The sequence below is a fragment of the Pelobates fuscus genome, chromosome 1 (assembly GCF_036172605.1).
Source record: "Pelobates fuscus isolate aPelFus1 chromosome 1, aPelFus1.pri, whole genome shotgun sequence".
NCBI lineage: Eukaryota > Metazoa > Chordata > Amphibia > Anura > Pelobatidae > Pelobates > Pelobates fuscus.
The window spans coordinates 410388183-410404782 of NC_086317.1; the positions used below are offsets into that span (position 1 = coordinate 410388183).

General features: G+C 39.2%; 1 protein-coding gene across 1 annotated transcript in view; it reads left to right on the forward strand.

Moving 5' to 3' along the window:
* The first annotated feature begins 464 nt into the window (after positions 1-464).
* PPP1R1A (protein phosphatase 1 regulatory inhibitor subunit 1A) overlaps positions 465-16600 on the forward strand; it is a 135567-nt gene continuing 119431 nt past the window's right edge. The window contains exon 1 of the mRNA XM_063428315.1: positions 465-670. Coding sequence (XP_063284385.1) covers positions 590-670 — 81 coding nt within the window. The 5' untranslated portion in view covers positions 465-589. The remainder of the gene's footprint in view (positions 671-16600) is intronic.

A 16600-nucleotide genomic window follows, 5' to 3' on the forward strand; every position in this document is an offset into this window, starting at 1 on the left:
CAAATATCCTAGTATGCGTCTGTTTTAATTTCCCCAGAAACTGCTCATTTCAACTTCTATAATACTATTTAAATGTATGGATTGCATTGAATTCTGGGATTTGTAGTCCGCCAAAATCTGGGGTCAGGTCACATTTTAAGAAACTGTATAAGATAAGGTATGTTAGCTGTGCTATGTGTTGCTGTATTCAGCATATACTGTTTGTAGATTAACATATATCCATTTTCAATTCTTCTGAGAAGTCTACATTTATACAGTAAGGGCTTGCTGTCACCTCTGGTTAAATTGTACAACACTGTGAGATGTGTTGGCACTTAATAAATAAATTATAGTTTCCTAAATTCATGATGAGTTTTCTCCTGTGAGCTTCTTCTCAGTGCAAGAAGGGGAGGAGAGGGAGGGAGGGTGAGTGTAAGTAAGGGGAATAGAGGCTGGAGAGAGGTTTAGCCAATCCCTCTGTCAGCTCTCAGTGTGTAGACAGGAGGAGATAAGGGGCTGGCAAAATCCACTAACCTCAGTGAGAGACAGGCTCAGCACACCGATCACTGTACAGAGAGAAGTGACCTGACTGATACAGAGAGGACACATTATGGAATCCAACAGTCCCAGGAAGATCCAATTCACTGTCCCATTCTTGGAGCCACATCTGGATCCAGAGGCAGCAGAGCAGGTGAGTCCTGGAGCGATCTCTAAGCCTGTGGAGCTTTGTTCTGGGAGGGTAAGGCATGGAACGCCGAGATCTGACATAACAGCTACATTGTATCTGGTGTAGAGGTGACAGCAAAGTGGGGGACAGGTAAGCTGTGTGTCAACCACGATACTTACTAATGCAGCCTAATGGCTGGCTTAGGGTGATGGGGATTGTAGTTCACACTGCTTCTTGAATTAGTGGTTGGCTGTGCAAATATAGGGGACAATGACATGAGTGGATACAAAGTTAATAGAAGAGACAGGTCTATGAGAGAGTAAAAAAAATACATATAATTGATTTACACTAGAGTGGCAGAAATATATAGATTGAGATGATAGAGTATTCACTGCTGATCTAGAATAGGCAGACTGAGCCTGTAAGTAAATACTAATGGAAAGGTCACTGGGAGATGAGGCAGAAGCTCTTGTGAGATGGCACCAGCACAGGGAATGAAAAGTCAAAGTAAAGGTCACTTATGGAGAATCTCCAAACTGTAATTAAATGCTGCTGGAGATTGGAGCTGCTGTGCTCAGGGTGGGTGAGCTGAATGGTTCTGGGCCAGAATACTGGTATGTCCATAGGTATGTACTGAGACATGTAATGTCTACCTTTCCAGTGCACGTTTTAATGAAAATGCTGTGATTTAATTTCCCAAGTGTCTATGTGAAACGTTTTCTTAAGAGAACAGTTATTTTCTTTATGCAGGCTGAGGACTCATCTATAAATATCTATTTTTATGGGATTGTAATTTGCGGGTGAGATATTGAGAAAAATGTTTTATAGATTAGGTTCTGTAATATTTTGCTTGTAGGATACAATGAAGGGACACTGCAACACCTTAACCACTACAGCTCACTGTTGTGAGTGGATGAGGTGCAGAGAGTCTGAGGGATGGTGTCAGACCATTTCTGAGTAGACAACATAAAGATGTGGACTGTCTGTGCACTTACAGCCTGTCCCCTATGTGAAAATGATTGTTAGACCGTCCAACTTTTAAAGGCAGTAATCGGTAGAGAGCACTGGGATAACTTACCCCCAGTACTCTCAGTTGATCATTCCTGACAAAGGCTGGACAGTATAATACAGACATTCACTCCCACGCTTAAAAAAAGACTTGATACAAGAAAGGGTACCCAAAAAGACTTTGCACCCTAAGCTCTATACTGAGCTGTAGTGGTTTTGATGCTCTGAGTGTCCCTTTAAATGGACACTAAGCACTGAAAATGCTAAATCTTAATGTAATAGTTTTGGTACATAGTTGCTGCCCCTTTTGTCTGGCAACGGAAAACATAGATTTTGCCTAAAAGACGCCTCTCGGAGCTGTTAGACAGACGACCTCTAGTGACGCTCCCTCCTTAATTCACTCGATTTTTAGACTTCAAGTGAATGTCGCACATTTGCCACTGGTCAACGCTGCTTCTCTGTATGAGAAGCATCTGTTTGACCAAAGATCATCAATCTTGATAATCTCATGGTGGTTGGATTGCACTGCAACAAGGAAACTGTCTCTGATAAGTTTTATTTGCATTTTATAGCATTTTTTTTACAACAAGAAGGCGCTAAATATATTGTACACCCAATAACCCGCCATTAAAAAATAGATGTATATATATTAGAATGTTCCTTTAATGGCTACACCCTGTTATATTTTTGTCTGTAGTCAGAAGCGTAACATGAGTTGAAATCCTCAGTGCAAGGTGATTTTAAAGGTTAAGAATACAATACATTTTTACTCTATTCAGGTCAAACCTCAAACCTTCTAGGTTACGTCTGTAAGATTTCAAACCCACTTGCTAAAAATATTGTTGAATTTTGCTGATTTAAAGGTTATTCTTTGAACTACAATTTGAATGACGGGACCTGGGATGTGATGATTAAGAAGTAAAACATTCACTAAAATTTACCGTGGCCCACATTCAAAGCGCTGATCAACACCGCCAGGGTATTTAGATCTTGCTGTGGTTTAAACTAAAATACATCATTGTTATGGCCATTAGCTTTAGCCATTATTATTATTAATTTATTATTTATATAGCACCAGCAAATTCCATAGCGCTGTACAATGGGTGGACTAACAGACATATAATTGTAACCAGACAAATGGATGCACAAGAACAGAGGGGTTGAGGGCCCTGCTCAATGAGCTTACATAGTTACATAGTACATAGTTAGATAGCTGAAAAGAGACTTGCGTCCATCAAGTTCAGCCTTCCTCACACCTGTTTTTTGCTGTTGATCCAAAAGAGAAAAAAAAAAAAAAAAAAAAAACCCCAGTTTGAAGCACAATTTTGCAACAAGCTAGGACAAAAAATTCCTTATTGACCCCAGAATGGCAGTCAGATTTATCCTTGAATCAAGCAGTTATTACCCTACATTGAAAGATTATATCCTTGAATATTCTGTCTTTGCAAGTATGCATCTAGTAGCTGTTTGAACATCTGTATGGACTCTGATAAAACCACTTCTTCAGGCAGAGAATTCCACATCCTGATTGTTCTTACAGTAAAAAAACCTTTCCTTTGCCTTAGACGAAATCTTCTTTCTTCCAGTCTAAACGCATGGCCTCGTGTCCTATGTAAAGTCCGGTTTGTGAATAGATTTCCACACAATGGTTTGTATTGGCCCCGAATATATTTGTATAATGTTATCATATCCCCTCTCAGGCGACGTTTTTCTAAACTAAATAGGTTTAAATTTGTTAACCTTTCTTCATAGCTGATATGTTCCATTCCTTTTATTAATTTTGTAGCCCGCCTCTGCACTTTTTCTAGTGCCATGATATCCTTCTTTAGAACAGGTGCCCAAAATTGCACAGCATATTCAATATGTGGTCTTACCAGTGATTTATAGAGAGGCAAAATGATATTCTCGTCCCGAGAATGAATGCCCTTTTTCATGCATGACAATACCTTACTGGCCTTGGCCACTGCTGATTGACATTGCACATTGTTGCATAGTTTGTTGTCTATAACAATTCCCAAGTCCTTTTCGTGTGTTGTTATCCCTAATTCGCTTCCATTAAGGGTATACGTTGCTTGTGTATTCTTTACGCCGAAGTGCATAACTTTGCATTTTTCAACATTAAATTTCATCTGCTAGAGGGAGTGGGGTATAGTGACCTAAAGGGTATAAGTAGGGGTATTGAAATAGGTTGCTAGAAAAATAGTAGGTTATTTTTGACAGTTGCAGTAGAGGAGTCATGGGGGGAAGAGGGGTAGTTTAATTGATATGTTTTCCTGAAGAAGTGTGTTTTCAAAGATTTTTTGAATGAGTGGAGACTGGGTGAAAGTCTAATGGAGAAGGGAAGTGAGGTTCACAGAAAAGGTGCAGCCCTGGAGAAGTCTTGGAGGCGAGCATCAGATGTGAGAGTACGGACAGAGGATAGACATAGGTCTTTGGCAGAGCGCAGGGCCTCGACAGGACATACTTGGTATTAGTGAGCATAGGTAGGTTGGAGCAGTATTATGTAGGGACTTGTAAGCAAGCACCCTGAATTTTAAATTGAGCCCTATATCTAACTGGAAGCCAATGTAGGGACTGACAGAGGGGGGAGGCATGGGGGGTGCGGGCGGACAGGAAAATGAGCCATGCCGCCACATTGATTATAGATTGCAGTGGTGCAATCTGGGAACACGTAAGACCACTGGGAAGGGGATTACAGTAGTCAAGGCGAAGAACAACTGTATGGACCAGCACCTTAGCTGCGCCTGGTGTTAAAAAGAGGCGGATGCGAGCTATGATTTTGAGATGGAAGCGTCAGGATTTGACGATCGACTAGGCATGAGGGGTGAAGGAGAGGTCGGAGTCAAAGAGAACACCTCGGCAGCAAGCCTGCGAGGTAGAGGTGATGGTGGCACCGTAGACTTGGAGAGAGACAGACACGGGAGTAGCAACACTTGAGGGAGGAAAGACCAGAAGTTCTGTTTTGGATAGGCTGAGTTTAAGGAAGTGAGTAGCCATCCAGCTGGAAATTGCAGAGAGGCAGTCAGAGGCACAAGTCAAGATGGGCAGAGAGAGATCAGGAGACAACAGGTAGATTTGCACATCATCTTCATATAAATGATAATGGAAGCCAAAGGAGCAGATGAGTTTACCAAGGAAGGCAGTATAGATAGAGAACAGTATGGGACCAAGGACAGAACCTTGGGGAACACCAAAAGAGAGGGGTTGGGGAGAAGAGGCAGAGCCATAGAAAGAAACCCAGAAAAGTGCTGGGAGAGGTAGGAGGAGCCCCAGGAGAGAGCAGTATCCCGTAGACCGAAATTACAGAGAATGAGAAGAAACTGTTGATGATCAACAGTGTCAAAGGCAGCAGAAAGATCAAGGAGAATTTGGATAGAGTAATGGCCGCGAGATTTAGCAGCGATTAAATCGTTGGATACTTTGGTCACAGCTGTTTCAACATAGTGAAGAGCGCAGAATCCAGAATGAAGCGAGTCAAGCAGAGAGTTGGACTCCATGAAGTCTGTCAATTTCGCATACACAACTCTCTCAAGGATCTTGGAGGCAAATGGTAGTAGCGATACAGGGCGATAGTTGGATGGGGAGTTGGAGTCAAGGTTGGGCCTGTCATTAGTCCCCATGAAAAAAAAAAACATGATATAAACATGATATCTTATATACAGTATTTAATACAAAAACCATGCATAAAAATCTCTAAAACCAAACTCTACTGTATTATGTCATATATGATGCTTAGAGCCATCTTGTAAATTTAAATTTATGGGATGCTGGTACCCAGAGATTTAATGAGACAGAACTGTAGAATTTACTGCCCGTCCACTATATACAGTGAAACACGGTTCCTTCCTTTTTTTGTTCTGGATATTTGAAGAACCTGATCTTCTTGTGAATTTGATAATTGAACATCTGTTCTTGCTTTTTTCCCATTATTCTGTTTTAGGTTTCTTGACCTTTGACCACATTATTGAATTTTAAAATTGTCTCTAAAGTTTCTCACAATAACTTGCATTACATATATCAATACCTTTCACCCAATGTGGGTGTTGTTTTATTGTAATTTTCATCTACTTTGTTGTTCTTGATGGAGGTATGGATTTATATTCTTCTTTTACTATAACACATCACGGGCCCATCTAGTCTGTCCAAATGTCTTCGTATTGTTTGCATCAATCAATTCATGCCACTGAAACTCAAAACAAGTTGCATATGAAAAACAATAGATACCGATTCATCTGTTTAAAGGCAAGATTCTATTATAAGAGATAAACTTATCTTGCTTAAGTGAATAACAATTTTCCCTTAGATGTTAATGGGGAAGTATTATTCTGTTACCAGAGTTAAATGTATCCAACCCTAAGGCTGCTCAGATCCACGTTCTGCCTGGCAACTGGTAAGTGATAGCTAGTGAACTCATTAGCCAGTAGTGAATAAACCCATTTGACAATTTAAGTGGTTTGAAGATTTCTTAGAATACACTTTTGTTTAGCATCCTAGTGCCAGTGTCCATTTACATCCCTTATGCCACATTATGTGCAGTAATTGCTGTGATCCATGATCCGTGGTTTGTGAAACAGGTACAAAGTAAATGACTATTATATTTCGATGCCTTCAAGTCAAATACGGTCGCTTTGAATTCTATAGAAAATTTCAGTAACTGTAACTTGTAATGTGCACTAGAAAGATAATTATTATTTTTATGTTCATGATTTTTTTTCATATTCACTTTATTTACTGTTTTAATGTTTCTTTTATATTATATATATTTTCTATAATTGTATACTTTTATTAACCGATATCGATAAAACAGCCATAGGCGCCTGAACGGACATAGCTAAATTGTAAGCTTGCATAAACTGGACCCGCCTTACCTCTTGTTTTTTTTCACCTTATCTTTTTTGTTCTTATATATTTGCTTTTATTTTGCATTCTCATTACACAGTGCTGTCCTGTTGGAGCTATATATATATGATAATATTAATATATACGTTGTACCTTGCACACAAGCTAACCTTCTTTAGCAAATCAAAACCGGGTGCATTACCAGGGCCAAATGTCCATAGATCCAAAGTAAATGGCTGCACTCACGGGTACTTCGTTTAAAATATAACTTTTATTCCAGTTCCATAAAAATCGACGTTTCAGTCCCTCTTGTGGACTTTCATCAGGATTAAAAAATCATTGAACAACATATTACATATATAGGGATACAATTATTGAAATAAATGTGAATAACTCACCCCAGGTGTAGGTATGGTGGAACCCGGCGTTCTAGCCGTTGGACTGCGCCTGTGCGGAATAGTGCCCACCCCCTTGCGTGACGTCATCACGCCATGACGCTATCGTTACTGCAGTAACGCGGAAGTGTCTCCACCCGTCACCATGGCAATGTTATGCCAACAACACACCCAGTTACAGTGTAATTAGGCTGATAAATCATAAAGAATAAAAATTTAAATATATACAGTGCAAAATCACTTGAATCTGGTCTGTTTATTACAGGTATGTGAGGCAGTTAATTAACCTGCTAACATTGGTGTTTAAGTAACGATATACATATATAGCCAAGTTGCTCCTCTGAGTCAGTATGGCCTAAAGTGCCCTTTGTATGGAAAAAGTGCATTGGTCCATTAGGTGAAAAAAATTATGGTAAAGGTATTTAAACTTTTAAAGTGACTAGAGTGACAGTGAGGTGACAAATATGTACACTATTTAAAGTGCTACTAGTGTAGAATAATACCATACCTCTATATATGCATACAGATATTAACACATAAAACTAAAAGTTTTATGTGTTAATATCTGTATGCATATATAGAGGTATGGTATTATTCTACACTAGTAGCACTTTAAATAGTGTACATATTTGTCACCTCACTGTCACTTATTATTTCTTATTAATAATTCTTTTTATTAATGGATCTAAGCACCTAACTGTTAAAAATGTGATTTTTGATAAAAGTGAAGATGGTGAGGTTAAACATTTATTTATGAATGTTATTACAATAATTTTACACACAAATATATTTGTTTCATCCAACTGTTAACTTGTTAAAACATCTAAACAAAACATCGAGGAGGTATAAATTGTTTGTGGTTTTCAGATATATGCAGATTGGTTACATCACTTCAACCTGCACACAAACAGAAAGTTGATACAATTATTAAAAGAACATATTATTTACATCAAAAGGTTTCATAAAGCAACTGTTCTCTGTATTTTTCCCAGAGTAACGTAAATGTAAAAATTCCCAAATAAAGGTATAAGCATGTTTATCCAACATTCTTGATATATTTTGTGTGGACCCAAGTGGTTCTGCTGAAGTCAGTTCCTCTTACCTCCCGCAACATATGTCTTAAAGTTAACTTGGGTTTCATGATAGCTACAGTGTCACACAAAATTGGTGTTGCTTAGGATGGAGTATAATAACCTGATAAAATGGGCAGCAAGTTGCTGCTGGAAGTCTCCCACCCTATCTAGGGCAAATGAGAACTGTGCAACTGAAATTGCAGGGAGACATCCTGGTCTTCATCCAGGGCTATTTTGTCAATGGCTTCACAGACAATAAAGCAATAAAATATAACAACAATTAATCCTTTGAATCTATTTGTTGGATTATGATGGCAAATCATCATCCAGTAACAAGTGCCAAACAAAAATCTGACTAAAGAATTTGGGTGATGTACTGCAGGGGTAGTCAACCTGGTCCCTGGTCACTAGTGTGTGTCTTGGGATTTCAGGTTGGCTGTGGTGGGAACTGCAGAAACACCCAGTGCTGTCAGGGAGATCCTTCATCTCGCCTGCTGTTCCATGCAGAGCCAGGCTTGCTGTAAGCACTCTCTGGCTGGTGAGGAGATCAAAGATCTCCTTCACTGGCTCGTTGGCACTTAGTTCCAGCAGAGGGAGAGAATGGTTGGAGCATTGCCACACGTTACCGTGGCAGCGCTCCAATACAGTGCTGTGCTTGCAGGAGGACAGGAGAGTCAGCCTGCAACCGGAGGAGCTGCAGGCTAAAGTGAACATGCCACTACTGGACCACCATGGCTTCCAGCATTATGCCCCCCTCCCTGGTAAAGGGTAAGAAGAATGGAGGGGGAGATGTTAAGAAAGATTGTCACATCTCACCCACCTACACACAGCAAAGACCCTATGCACCCTTCACACACACACACACTGCCCCCCTCACACACACACTGCCCCCCCACACACACACGCAGGCTGCCTCACTCACATGCAGACTGCCGACCTCACACACACACACACAAACTGTCCCCACACACACACACTCAGACTGCCCCCTACCACATACACACACACACAGAGACTGTCCCCCTCAAACACACACACAGACTGCCCCCCACATACACACAGACTGCCCCCCTCGCACACACAGACTGCCCCTTCACACACACACACACAGACTGCCCCCTCACACACACACACAGACTGTCCCTCTCACACACACAGACTGCCCGCTCACACACACACACAAACTGCCCTCCTCACACACACTCCACACCTCTCACATGTACTCCACCCCTCTCACACGTACTCCACCCCTCACACATGCACTTCCCCCTCACACACGCACTGCATCCTCACACATCAACCCTCACACACAGACTGCATCCTTCACACACACTGCACCCCTCACCCACATACAGCACCCCTCACACACACACACACTGCACCTCACACACACACACCATGCATCCTTCACACACACTACACCCTTCACACACAAATACAGCAGCTCACAGACACGAATTGAAAAAAAGAGTAGAACAGAAAATAGAAAGGAAAAAAAAATTGCACTTGCGCTATAAAAGTAATTACTGCAGCACTGGAAATTTTACCATCAACAAAGATACAAATACCTGGGCGGTAGGTATTAAAAGGTTGACTACCCCTGATGTACACTGTGGTATTAGCCACTTGAGGATAGGACAGGATGCTTAAATAAACATAGGTCTTTAATTAAGAAAAGATTTAAGGTCCCACAGGGCCCTGGAAAAGTTACCAATTTAAAGGCATCCTCTTAATGTCGCTTTATTATTAATCCTATTCTGCTTTAATATATCTGTTATTTGATTTTTGTTTTTGTGGTAACACAGTCACGTATATTTTGGTGGAGCAGTAATCTCCTGTCTGGTCTGCCCAGCTCGGCTAAGGATGTGGACTCTTGGTGGCCTTGCTACACTGAACATCGAGATGATAGTGATATTGGGTTCTAATGATGTGTTTGCTGATGAAAGCTAAATAAGCACTTGATTCTAGAGATCTGATAAATCAGAAACCTTCTTATTTAACAGAATTATATAAACTATATAAATGGTATTTAGTGAGAGTGGAATAATGTAGACATAGTAACATGATTGCTAGATTGAAAGCTTAAGGGCATGGCTCCTTTGTTCTTTTGTTTCAGTGTGTCTAGTTATTTATCCCCTGTTTGTATAATTACCAATGTAATTTTTACATAAATTGTAAAGCTGTCTGTATAAGAGTGCTATATAAGAACTGTTAAATAATTAAATAAATAATATGGTCCTAAAAGTTGTGATGGCCTTTACAGGCTAGAATTAAAGACCACTTCCTGATATAGTCTTATTCAAGTATCTCTTTGTTGGATGTCATTGACAGTCTGTCGGTGATTGTACAGCCCATATACCAAGGGATTTGCTCTATCCTAACCTCCTGCATTAGCAATCTTTTAACATGGTTCTGGCACTTCAGGGTATTTCCTAAACATCTAAATTTTATGAAATACTTATATTGACTGTATTCACTTATATTATTTACTATGCAGTCAAGAGATATAATACGACAAAGTGAGGACTGAGAAAGTGAGTTAGTTTACTCAGCCTTCATGGTTTATTATTGAAATAGGTAGTTCTAGGCTACTTTGTGGCTAATGCGCATTCACATATTGATAAGGTTCCTAGAGCACAAACTGTGTAGATGCTGGGATTGTCTATATTGACTGGAACATCTTTTAGGCTTACCATATTTTCTCTGGAGCTGGTATTCCATCTATACAGCACATTACACTTTATCTACTTTGCATCCCATTGTCTTTATTATTCTTTGTCTGCAGCATCTTATATACCAGAGTTTACCGCGAAAGATAGTACCAGGTTTGTGATGCTAAAACAGGTACCAGCGTTAACTTTTCAGTACTAGAACTGGATCTAACACTATTCCTGGGTATGCTCTACTTTGCATTGCAAGGACTTATGTGTGGTTGTTTATTTTAGAAGAGAGGAGGGACCGTACTCAATTCCTCGAAACCTTAGGCTCCTTGACAAAGACCTTCTTCAATGTGATTTTTTTTTTTAAGATACTTTTTATGACCATCTCAGTTCTATGCCTTACATGTTATTAATTGCATGGCTTTATATTGCACATTCTACTCTTAAGTATTATGGTCTGTGGAACGTACCTCTAGCTAAATAGCAAAATTACTCATGGGAAATCTGGATATTGTTGACTAGGATTCATTCCTATTTAATCGTTCTAATTACTTGGTCTAAACCTCTAAGTTCATTCCATTTACCTTTTCTTTTTATTACTTAACAAGGAGATTAAGATGGTCACACCTCACGCAGTATAGTAATTGGAGGTTTAAGCAGCTTAGGATGCATTAGTACTTTGCCCTCTTATCCTGACTCGTATGATAGTAGTGTCAGTTCCATTAAAAACATTCAAAGGGTCCATGATGAGCTTTCGGTCTCTTATATATGAGATAGTTGTGTAAACATAACTCATGTTATTCTTTGAACTGACAGTGGTCTCTGGTGGGTTTGTTGTGATAAGTCCATGGGTATTATCACGTAGGCTATTAAGGAAATGTTTCTGAAATCAGGTGTTAAAATTGGCAGCATCCTTTTGAACTGGCGGGATCCCTTGTCAAAGTTAGTACATTCTGTCCTCAAGTATGGAATGTTTTGAGCTGAGCTTCGGTGGAGAATTCCTGACAAAGTCAATGAGTAGATATGGGCCAAGATAGTAATCTAGCAACTAAAATGCTAAATGAAATTAACAAATTGCATAGTCTGTTTTAAAGAATAGGTATCAACATAACTGTTAAGGGAACCCTCCAGCTTTAAAAATAAATTTATTTATTTTCAACATTGGAATGTCCCTTTAATGGGATAGAATTATAGTTGCTTACTGTTTACTTAAACTGAATCCCTATGAGAAGTGCTCACTACCACTTCGAAAGACTGCTCAGAGCGATTGAGTAATTAGGCGCATCTACAAAGCTGCCGAATTTCTCCTGAACTTAATAAACACACACACACAGATGAAATATTTAATGGAACTTTGCGTAAGCCCATCCCATTGCAAAAAAAAATAAAAAATGGAAGATCATGCAGTCCCTGTTTTTTCTTATGTGTAACTTAAAAAGTAAAATACATTTCCCAAAAATAAAAATATGGAGAAATATAGGAATAAAAATAAGATAAATCTTTACATTACATGTATATGATGTGCAGTGAAAAACAATTAATACAAAGTTACTAACTTTGGAGAGCAGTCACATTCTATCAAAGGCTGGTTCACTCAGCTAAGAAACAAACTTCTTCGTCTCAAGTCTGCCCCAATGATTAGTACAGTAAAAAGCATAAAGGATATGACTCCTGTCATAGCATACAGGTAATGTGGGACATTCTTCTGGATAGCATCCGGAGGGGAGAAAGAAACTTGGAAAGCTCTATGTATTTATCATGATATATATAGAGGCTGCAGTGGCAGTCTGTATTGCCTTTCATTGTGTAGATGCCTGGTTTAAGCTAAGCAAACTTGCTTACTGTATGTGAAATATTTTAATATTTTTCAAAAATGCCAACATACTCTTTGCAAAGTATGGTATCTTACCTTGGTACTTGTGCTTCAGCAATATTGTTTTAAGAAGTTTTGAAGGACGATGTACTGATAGTCTCTAAGTCTGTATACCTCAATATTTTTAAAAAAGTAAACAAGGACATTAAACGTTCTTTACATTTCTGTCATCTACAAATCAAATTGCTGCAATGAGCTCCAAATAATTTTACTTTGTAATGAAGGGATTCAATGAGGGATGATGTTTTAGAGCTTAGACCAAAGAGATTGTTACCGAATATGAACAGACGTATCATTATTATTTTAAAGTATCCATAATGCATTTTTTACATTTAGGTGGTAAATTCACCCAGGGAGCCCCTTACAGCACAGCTTTGTTATTCAAAAAACAAGAGAGAGATTGCAAATTTCAAAACAAAATTAAAATTATATTTAGAAATGGAAGGCGTTTGTCTTTAGCAACGTTCTGTCATGGAGATGAGATTTCCAACTTACAGGAAAACTCCAGGGTGTTTCTCTTTGATATCCTGCTGCGCAGTACAGATCAAGCATTAGTTCAAAATCTCCTAACGGCAGCCTTTTGAATCAGTGGCGTGTGAGAATCTCAGACACACTATTCAATAGCTTATAGCTAAAACAGAAATACGGAAATACAAAATGACAATATTATGGAAGCAAATATTTCATTTTTAATAAAGATTTTTTTTTATATTCTATTTTGACAGATTTGTCTATAAGACACCCAGACAGACATATAGACAAAAGGAACATAGAACGTTGCTATGACACATTCTAGAACCCACAGATTCTAGAATATGAACCCAAAATGATAATATTATGGAAGCAAAGATTTCATTTTTAATAAAGATTTTTATTTTTTTTAATAATCTATTTTGACAGATCTGTCAATAAGACACACAGGCAGACAGACATATAGACAAAAGGAACATAGAACGTTTCTATAACACATTCTAGAACCCACAGATTTCTCGGGATGAGTGTCATGCGTTGGGAAAACTGCTGTGTTTAGATATATTTTTGCTTGTGACCTCATTTCCAAATATTTATAATGGACAAAGGGAGTGTATTTTTTAGGTGATATCATACCTCCCAACATCTTTAAAAAAGGACATAAGATTTCGCAAGTGTGGGCGACGTTGTGGCCAAGGGACATAACTCTTCTGTGAGTGTGTTGTAGGTGACATCATGATTTACCGGTTGGCATTTAAGTAACTAAGTTGTTTAAAAATGAGTTTGGGTAAATTAAGTTCTTTGCACTTATTCTAAACACTGTTACTTCTATTTAATCAGTATTTTTGCTGTGGTTCTCAGTGATACATGAATACAAATCAAGCATTCTGACTACAAAATTCTATTTGGTTTATTTAAAGGGACACTATAGGCACAATAAAAACTGCAATGCATTGTGATGTGTTGTTTATGGTACAAGACATTTTAGTAAGCACCCTCCCCCATTTTTTAACACATATTTTAGACAGATTGACAAAAACCTGGGCTGTCCTAGCACCCAAAGCATAGTTCCTCTGGTGCCCCTCATACAATACAGACATTTCACGTCCTCATAATTTGTACAAAGCCGTCCAACACTGGATAGCAATTATAGCCTGTGTGCACTAGGTGGTTATTCCTGTGGATGAAGTATCCCTTTTAACATGCTGTTTTTGTGTTCATTATGCTATATACAAAACATAATATGAAAATGCAATTGTATGCAAATGTACAGTAAAGAGGTTTGTGAGTGATAGTGTAGATATATATTCTACTCCTTAAATATTACTGCTACAATTTAATCTATGATTCAATATTCATCATTTGTTTCCTATTTTTTAAGTATCATAGATGACAGAGCACTTGGTCATTGTATATTCTGTAAAAACTGCTTACCCGTGCTATTTTTTTTTTATGACATGATGAGCATTGTCTCTTAGTATGCAGCCATTTAGTGAAACAGAGCAGTTCTTGGAACACTAGACCGGAATGTTAGAATAAATATTTCTGCTCTTTATTCATTTATTGTAGCGAAACAAATTCACCTGTCTCTTTTAACGAACAGTCTACATTTTATAAGCAGTAGATGGATATATTACTGCTTTATTGTATCTGCTATGACAAAAGAAAAGAAAAATGTAAAATAGCGAAAGGAACATCTGATAATTGGGCAGTTTTTCCAGTATCTCGCTGCTGCTTAATGCCAAAGTGGGAGCTGGTAACGGTTCTAGATGGATAATCAGCACTCGAGGGTAAATACGTTCCACCTTGTCATCAGATGCCTCTTCACATCTCATTTCCAGTTCTCTCCTGTGAGAACAGGTTGGAGTTTGTTTTAACAAAAAAATAAATGAGCCATAATATTATAAAAAGAGACAAGTTCACTTTCCTAAAATACGTGAGAATGTATATAAAAACTAAGAAAAACTGGAAGGGTCATCAGTGAGAGATATAGAGCTGTTCTTTTTTTATTTTATTTATTATTCTTTATTTTTGTTGTGCGAGTGATAACAACACGCTTGTAAAGCCACAACAGCTAGAATAAGCTTCATCATATCAATATAAAACATTAGCATGGCACACAGAGTGGCAGCACAATTTTACTTTAAATACTATTGAGGGTCTGGCTAGAATACCCTATATTTGTAGGGTGTAAAGAAAGTGTTAAGAAGTACATGAGGATAGTGAGAGTCAGAGGGGAGACTGAACGGATTAATCTTAGTTTAGTGCCTGACTGCTCATGCACATATACTCTAGTGGAACTAAAACATTTTGCTTAAATGGAGTGAACTACTGGTGGGCAAAATTCCCTATGAGGCATTCTTATGCTTACGTGTTAAATATGTAAGGGGGTTCAGCAACAACTTGTGGTTTCTGCCCGCTCTTGCTCAGCCAGCCAGTACCCGTTGAGGGTGCATGATAGTTCTGCAGCATTGTGAGGTGCTGCAAGTCTCTGGGCCCAGGTGCTGACAGGCTGGATTGATCAGCTTGCTGGGCCAAGATCTGGATACGGACAAGGTGTTGCAGATCGCCAGTCTTGGAACCTGTCAGGCAGGGTAAGTAAGCCTGTCGGGTCTGCTAGGTTTGCGGCACTTGATATCTTCGACGTTGCCTTGCGTTAAGCCCCTGCCATTTCTGTGTCCACTGCGACTTGTGCTGAGTAGGAGCGCGCTTCTTGATCCGTTGCCAGTGTGAGGCCTGTGTCTTAGTTAAGGGCAGTGTGTCCCTGCTATGGTATGGAGGCTGCCTCCTGGATGGATGGCTGCTTGGTTGCTGTAGGGCAAGTTGGGCCATTCTACTCTCCAGTTTATGTCTAAACTTGGTGAAGATAGCATCCAGCCTGGTCATCACTCCGAAGTCAGTAGGACGTGGGTGACACGTACCGTCCGCCATGTTGGCTATGTCGCTGATTCGTAGGCTTGTTTGCGTGGCATTTTCCTGTGCCCATCACCCCCAACGGTCCAAAGAGGGTGGGGGGGTGGGGGCTCTCGCTTGATATGAATGTTAGCCATGTGGCGCCGAGCTGGGGGATCGGCCGCCTATCCCGTCCGGAATACACTAGGCCTCATGTTGACAAATGCACTGCTTGTAGGCTCTAATTGGGTCACAGACCACTGTATCGGTTCCCAGCCTCTACGTGGGTCTGGTAGGTCAATGGCTGTCGCCCAGGTTGAGCTCTACGAGGCTGATAAGATCGGTATTTGTCTCGATTATAGATGAGCTCAGAGAAAACATGTCTTCCCCCATGTTAGTCAGGCCATGTTAGTCAGGCCCCACCCCCCGTTATTTAATTGTACTCTAACAGCGACTTTGAAATCCTTATTATTATATTGTTATATATTATTATTATTTTAAATATTTATTTATTTATTTATTTAGATATTTTGAAAATATGCCTAATGGGTCATATCAGTTTTTGCATAGTGAATGAGCAGCTGAGGTATATTGAAAAGTTCTGCGCATGTGCCGGAATCTAATGATGAAATGCAGTATGTGCATATGTACTGCGATTCCACTGCAAGAGTTCCTTAACAAAGTTCCTTAACAAAAATAAAATACACTATATGTAAAAAATGTAAAAATACGGTGTATTTTAT